At 44.2% G+C, this 7,709-nt stretch overlaps 1 protein-coding gene across 1 annotated transcript in view; it reads right to left on the bottom strand.

Annotated features, from left to right (window-relative positions):
• Positions 1 to 7,709, bottom strand: part of LOC109287189 (VPS10 domain-containing receptor SorCS3) — a 541,768-nt gene that overhangs the window by 132,045 nt on the left and 402,014 nt on the right. The window contains exons 12-13 of the mRNA XM_019502155.1: positions 1,422 to 1,568; positions 759 to 861 (exon numbers count right to left, since the gene is read on the bottom strand). Coding sequence (XP_019357700.1) covers positions 759 to 861; positions 1,422 to 1,568 — 250 coding nt within the window. The remainder of the gene's footprint in view (positions 1 to 758; positions 862 to 1,421; positions 1,569 to 7,709) is intronic.

The following is a 7,709-nucleotide window of genomic DNA, read 5'->3' as shown; positions in this document are numbered from 1 at the left end:
CTAAACTATCCCAGTGTGTCTAAGCTGTTCTTTAAAATGCCTAAGGATGGAGGTTTCACAACCTCTGGGCAGTCTATTCCAATACCCTTTCTACTTTGGAGATCTCAGCACAACAGCAGACTCTCCCAATGCCTGAGGAAGGGTGCTTGTGCCCAAAAGCTTGCAAAGAACTTTTTCCCAACTATTTAGTTGGTCTAATAAAAGATATCGCATCTACCCAAAGAACCTTGCTCACCACCTTCAGAGCGAGAAACTTCTTCCTAATAGCCAGCTTAATTTAGGACCGTTACTACTTGTCCCTAGTGGACGCAGAAAATAGTCTATCACCATTCTCCTTATAATCACTCTTGGGGTATCCGAAGACTCATCCAAACCCCACTCAGTCTTCTCTACTCCGTGCTAAATAATCTCAGTTCTTGCAACCTCTTATCATAAGCCATGTTTTCTAGCTCTCTAATCATTTCTGCTGCTCTGCAGTGTGCTCTTTCCAAGTTGTTTAAACCTTTCTTGAAGGGTGGTTCCTAAAACTATATGCAGGGCTCCAGATGGGGTAGGATGATACCCAACTAAAAACATCCAGAGCTGTGTGAAAAAAATGCATGTATGCAAAGTCTCTCAGCTAATCCATCCCCCACACAGACAACCCCCTTTAGCTTCCACAACCACCGAATAGCTTGATGTAACCACTGCTTACCTGTTAACCTTGCATCTTGGTAAAGCAAGGCTGAGCAGCGCAGAAATACAAACAAATTCCTTACCTGTCGCTACCAATAGCCCTGGAGCAGTTTCCTTGCTGGAAATACTTCCTGAAGTATATGGATTCTCTGAGATTTGCAAATGCAGGTGCAAGGAACAGAAGGGCTGCAGATGGGAAGAGAAAGTAAAACAGAATTATTAATATGTAAAAACAAAGATGAGAGGAAAAGTGAGCTCCTGGCTTAGTCCTCAGTGCTGGTGAGCGATGCTGACATCCTTCCAAGGATGTCCCTCTCTGGACTCCACGAGCACTGACAGTGGTAAATAATGGGGTATGAACAGTCTCACAAGAAACAGTATGCAGGCACCTAAGGGCTGGAGGCACCATTGTGATGAATAACAAGAAAACACGTTTAAACATGTTGTCATCCAGCCTTAGGTCTCTTGTGGTTCCCTCCTGGGTGCCCAAGCTTTCTAACTGAAATGCTTCGGCGTGTATTACTCAAGAGGTCAAGCAATCTGATCAGAACAACCCCCTGGGGTTTTAACATGTATGAAAATAGAAACCAGCTTCAGTAGCTTAAAGCAAAGGAGTCAAAAGGGGGAAGGACTTCAAGCCAATACACTGGTAGGATTCCAGCAAGTGTTTTGCCTTGCTGGGGGCTCCGGGATGAAGCCCTTGTAGGGCTTTGTCCATCGCACTTTGGAAAAGTCCTGCCACTGACCATCTGGCATTGCACCGGGTCCCCTCGGAGATCAGTGTCCGGAGCCTGCACCAACCGCCAGTCTCTGCCCTTGTTGTAGGTGATGAAAGTCTTTATTTGGTCCTCTATTTTCTTGTTCGCCAGGAATACACCTTTGATCCCTGCTACCTAGGAAAAATGGAGAGAGATGAAAAACCACATCGGCCAAACAGGCCAGAAGAAAACTCAGGTTGGGACTCTCTGGAGTAATTCTCCACAAAAAAAAGTCAGCTCAAACTATGATAAACACAGGAAAAAATAATTGCGTTACTTATACGACAGGCAAATCTGGGAGCTGCCTACCAGGCCAGTACAGGTTTTTTGCTGCAGTACCATTGCAGCCTTACTCTATGAGAAGTGGGTAGATTAGAGAAGATAACACAGCCCTAGCAGGGTGCCTATTTCTATTGGGTTTCTCCAGAGGCATACTCATTGGGTTGGGACACTGGGAATCACAGGATCCTAGAAAAGTAGGATTGGAAAGGATCTTCAAATGTCATTGACTCTGACCCCCTGCCTGAGGTAGGATCCAAACCAACCTACACTAATCCACTGTCTAACCTATAAGCAAAACTACACAATCAACCCTGACACAACCACAAGACAACACTTTGACCTGTCCCAGGTAATGCAGGGGAACAATGTCCTGCTGCTGTTAAAAGACTCTCAAGAGTGCCAAGGAAGAGGGCCATACTCCCTGCTAAAGAGGAAGGCAAAAAAACCCACAGTTCATACCAATCTGGCCGCAGGGTAAAACTCCTCCCTGACCCCAATTATGGTGATCAGGTTGACCGTGAGCAGAGGGGCAAGATCCTCTAGCTGGGAACCTCTGGATTTAAGTCCCAGCAGGAGCTCTGGTACAGTCCAATCAAAATCCCCAACTGCAGCCAACACCCAATGCTTCTCAGAAAGGCCAAAAAACCCCGAAAAAAATGACACATGTAGCAGCTGGAGGGGAAAAATTTCCTATCTGACCCCACATGGCAACCAGCAAAGCCCAGAAGCGTAGGAAATAGCCATGATAGAGCATAGGCAGAGCTACTCCTAAATCAACCCTGACCGAGCTTGTCCAACCTCTTCTTGAATATCTCCAACAATGGAGATTCCTCAAGTTCCCTAGTGTCTAGTCCTCTGCCTTGCTGTTCTTCCTGATCTCCATCTAAACCTACCTTCCTGAAAGTTCAAGGCATTGCTTGCAGCAGCAAGAGAGAAAAGCAAGAGAGAAAGGCAGCCCATAGTTGAAGACTGCTACACACCCTGGCTGGTACCCAGAACCCAGGGGGTGGAGGCAGGGAAGCTCTAGGGTCCTCACAGCTATAGGCTTGAGCTGTGCCGAGCAGGGGAAGATGTCCTCCAGCCAAAGAGTTAAACCTCTCATGTGCCCTCCTCACCCTTGCAAGTGCTGCTGAATCCCAGGGTGAACCGTGATACATAACCCTTAATTTGGAGGTGGAAGTGGGGGAGTTTAACTCCCTCGAGCCTCTCTGCCTCCACAGCCCATGCTCCGTGCAGCTGGAGCGGCTGCGTAGCTAAGTCCACTCCACCTCCGTTCTCGCACAGCCCATCCTTAGTTAGTGACCGGGGCTGGTGCCCCCTTACCCACTCATGGTTAAGCCACTTGGTTCTCTGTGGTGGGATGAGCAGGCTCTAAGGGAGCATGACCAAGACTGAGGGAGCATGAAGGTTCAGCAGCTATTAGCTCTGTGGGGTAGGAGATATGTTCTGCCCTACTCTTTACCCTACACATTTGCCCAGCACTCATCCAGGACTTCCCCTTCAATGAACATATAAAGTGAAGCTAATGCAAATAGAGATCTGGAGACTGATGTCCTCTCTGTATTCACAGGGTAGCTATGGACCATGGGGCACGAGTGCAAGATTTCCGACGTTGACTTGCCAATGCACCTTAGACTTAATTTGGCCATTTTGCATGCAGAGAGGATTCTGGAGAGCTATACTGTGTCTGGTAGTTTAGCTCTCAAGAACTATGGTGACTCATGCTGACTTGGGCCCAATTAGTTACTGTGCAGTAATGCATGTGTAGACGTGTTACTCCACAGTAACATTGTGTGTGTGGACTAACTTTACTCCCAAGTCAATCCACACACAGCATTACTGTGCTTTAATGCCTGCACATGTAGGCGCCAGTCTAAATCCGCTTACTGAGCAGTAAATTTACTGCACAGTAAATGCATGTGTAGACATGCCCTGTAAGCTGGAAAGAGGGACCATGTCAGAGGCTGATCTACAAGAAAAAAAAAAATCTCTCTGCAAACATTAAAGCACCAGGAATCCTGATGCATCACAGCAACATAATTGACACTGCAGTCTGATTACTGAGTGCTTTATAATATGCCTCTCTATGAAACACAGAAATAGAGCAATATCTCTTACAGGAAAATTATCCCAATGCAATTTTATAACATGCGAGAAAGGCATCCAAAATTATGGCACTAAAGATTGGAATCAGTTTTGCAAATCTACAGGGGGGATAAAAACAAAATGCCCTACAAAAATACTGCCTAAAACTCAGTGAAGAGTCCCCTTCATCTCCTCTCTCAGGAATTCTTCCAGAAGTTGAACTTAGAATGTGGTTTTTTTCCCTGTTTGATCACAGTAATTTAAGAGTCTTTTTTTGGCCTCTCTTGCACTAATAGAGCCGTCACTGACTGGGGAAAGTGTCCTTCTTCAAAAAGGGCTCAAATATGCGTTTAAGTGCCTGACTCCTACTGAAGGCCTAAGGCTCAAAGGTAAATGCACACTTAGGTGTTTCCTGAACCAGGGCTTCAGACAAATAGTTTGTGAGCAGCTTGATTGCGTGGTGTCCAGGATGATGGTCCTGGTTAGAAGTAAGAGCTATTGCTGTAGTAAAGTGGTGGTGAAATGGCTGAGGCATTTGCTATGGCTCCAAAAGCATGACTTTGAGCCTTGCTCTGGACTTGTGCCAAAGACTACACCAGCTGACCCTGCAAAGAGATATCACTCTCTTCCAGTTGCTGCCTGCAGAGTTTAACAGACAATGGTCCTGCTATTCACTAATACTTTGTGCTTCTTCCATCCATTCTACAAACCTGTCAAGCAGAACCGTCTGGAGCTCTATTTTTATGAAGGATTTTCAGACTTTGAAACTTGATTTTATTCTGAATCAGAATAAAACCCGCCCAATTCAAAATGCCCCATGGAGGAAATCTCTGAACGTGTTTTGTTGTTTGTTTCAGGTCACACAAAGGGTTTTATCTGGATGAAATATCAATATCTCAGATAGCCACTTTTTTTAAAAAGAAGCTATACTCTGTAATGCAAGCAAAAAGATGCAAAGTTGTTTCCAAATGAAAAACTGAAAAATGTCACCCTGACAATGTTGAGGCAGGACATTTGGACTTTTTTTAAAAAACTGTTTCCTTGGTTTTCTTCCAAAGCAAATTTCATCAAAATCCACCTGGTTTTCAGGAGTATTTCAATGTTGGCAGAATGGCATTACCGACGGCATGGGGTTCTACTAAAATTTCTCCTTGCAGTTGTAGAGGTAAGTTTGGCCCATATTATACAGCCAAAGTAGTGAGGCATGAAGCAATTAAGTGAGTTGTTCTCTACTTGCCATAACTTTATGGCAGTAGCTGCATGAGAAGTCACATCCTCTCATTCCAAAATTGCAAGCTTCACTGTGCACAGATTTATGGAAGAATCCCTGTTTAAAACATTTTAATCCCTCAAGCAAAAATGACACGGTTCTGCATGCTGAATTGGTCCTGTGAACCAGTGATATGTCCCAGGTCTGGCCCTGTGCCACTCATCCAGCCCATCAGGCCCAAGGAATTGAGTACTACTGTTGTAGAGTGTATGATACACAGCTGACAAGTCCTGACTCCACGTAGAAATGGGTAATGCTGGACGTAGGCACTAGCTACCTAATTACAAAACAGAAAAATGTCTTCTTCCAGAAGCAGGCAAATATATTTAAGGAGAGGAAAGAAAAGAAATCTGGTAATTGTCCTTCGTTTTGATTCATGCACTGTTTGTCAGGACTCTCTTCCTGCTTTAAATGACCAAAGTAACCTAATATCCTTCTTTGAACAATAACATCCTGGAGCACAAATGCCACCCACTTCTCCACAGGGTCAAAGATGAGCAGATTTATGGGCCCAGCTCACTGTGCAAGGTAACCCACCTGTCTAAGACACCTCTCCAGAAGAATGATGAGTGCTGCCTTCAAGCACGGATTGACAATGACCTTTTCTGATCAGATCCAGATATGCCCTATTCTAGACTGACTCAGGCTACGCAATTTCAAGACACAGACTCATCATGGAAGTACAAATCCAGGCAAATGGAAATAAAAGCCATGCCACACAGCTTTGTTTCCACTAGTACAATGGTGATCGCAAATCCTGAAATCTCTGTTTAAATCCATAACCAAGTGGGAAGCAACAAATGATATACGGAAGCATCGCAGATAGCTGTGACACCTACAATTACTGACAATTTTCATGATCTTGATAAACTGCCCTTAAATCAGCATCAGGTTGAGAGTGAGATTGATAATCCTGGCTTCTGTTCCTGTCTGCATGTATTTGCTCCCCCATCCATAAGCAAACTTAGTTATCAGCGATTTCTTACTTATTAGGCAGTTACTATTATGCCTATGTTTAACTGCCAAGAAAGCACTCAGAATTAATAACAAAAAATTAGAAGATTTCACAGATTTCCTAGACATTAGGGCTGGAAGGGACCTTGTAAGATCATCAGGTCCAGCCCCCTGCCCAAAGGGCAGGAAGTCAGCTAGGGTCAAAGGATACCAGTGAGATAAGCATCCAAATGTTGATTAAAAGTGTCCAGAGTAGGTGCTTGCACCACTTCTGGGAGGAGTCTGTTCCAGGCCTTGGGGGCTTGGACAGTAAAGAAGTTTTTCCTTATGTCCAGCCTAAAACGGTATTGGAGGAGTTTATGACCATTGGACTTTGTCATCCCCTGGGGTGCTCTGGTGAACAGGCGATGAACAGATGGTCTCTGCTCTGCAGTTGTTCAGGTCTAAGAAAGATGGGCCCATGGAAAACAGAACGCACGGAGAAATCCAGATGTTGGGACAGCTGAGATTACCGGAAGATGCTCAGACCGTGGTGATGGGCTTGGAAGAAGAATCTGAATAGAACAGAATACAATAGAGTAGAATAGAAGTAAAGGCATTAAGTTCCCAAACTGGGACTTCTGGTCCAGTTGCCGCCTCAAGGCACTTACACAGTAACTGCAGTAAAGCAAGAGAAAAATACTTGGGAGCCCTTTCCAAAGACACCTTACCACCTAAAGAACTGTTATTGTTGTCACAGGGTTATGTAGATATGAAGAGAAGGGAAGATGATCCATACTTTGTGAATGACATCAGGGGGAAAAAATGCCCCAGTGAGCATCTCTGTAGTCAGGCTGTGAGAATAACTTATTTGCCCCCAAAAATTAGAGTTTGGGGTTGACCAAAATCATTTAAAAGTCCAGTTGGAAAGCAATGAATAATTTGGCCTCCATAATGTTTAAAAGAAATAAGAGGAAACCAAAATGTTTCTTCTTGATGTTTTCAAAATAAAACATTTGGGGGGTTTCTTTTCTCCCAAGAACCCATTTCATTTTTGAAGTTGAGTTAAATTTTATTTCTAAAAAGGGTAAAAAGACAGCCAGAAATGAAAGGTTTCATTTCATTTCAAGTAACATATGGATCTGACCCCAAACATTTTTGTTCCAGTTTGTGTGTCAGAAAAATCGACGCAAAGAAGGTTTTTAATTTTTTTTGGCTTGGCCATTGAACCAAAAAATCAATTATTTGTGCAGCTGTAGTCTGCAGGAAAACAAGATCCTATGCCCTTTGAGACCCTGTGGGTTTGGGTGTTTTTCGAACATAATTGTCAAGAACAAAATGGGCATCGTAGAAGAAACAGGGTTTTTAGGAAAGACACAAACATGAGAGGTGAAGACTTGGCAAATTGAAACAAGAGGGCTGGTCTCAGCCTAGAAGGCAGCACGAGAAAATAAATGCATGGAGACAGCAACAAGAAAGGAAACAGGCAGAGCAAAACAGAACAGAAAAACTGTTTTTTCCCAGTGATGGAGACCAAGAGTCACACGAGAAGACCCAGGGGTGGAGATAACTTGAGCATAGATTCACTCACATCCACAACATCTCTTCATTCAACACAGGCCCCAATTCAGCCTGCTCTTACGGTCCATCAACCACTGGTTATGGCTTTCATTTTTGTCCACAGCCTCATGCAGGTGAGCTCTTTG

This window comes from Gavialis gangeticus, unplaced genomic scaffold (assembly GCF_001723915.1).
Source record: "Gavialis gangeticus isolate Ggan-Ray unplaced genomic scaffold, GavGan_comp1, whole genome shotgun sequence".
In the NCBI taxonomy this organism is placed as follows: domain Eukaryota; kingdom Metazoa; phylum Chordata; order Crocodylia; family Gavialidae; genus Gavialis; species Gavialis gangeticus.
This window is presented reverse-complemented; position numbering and strand designations above follow the sequence as displayed.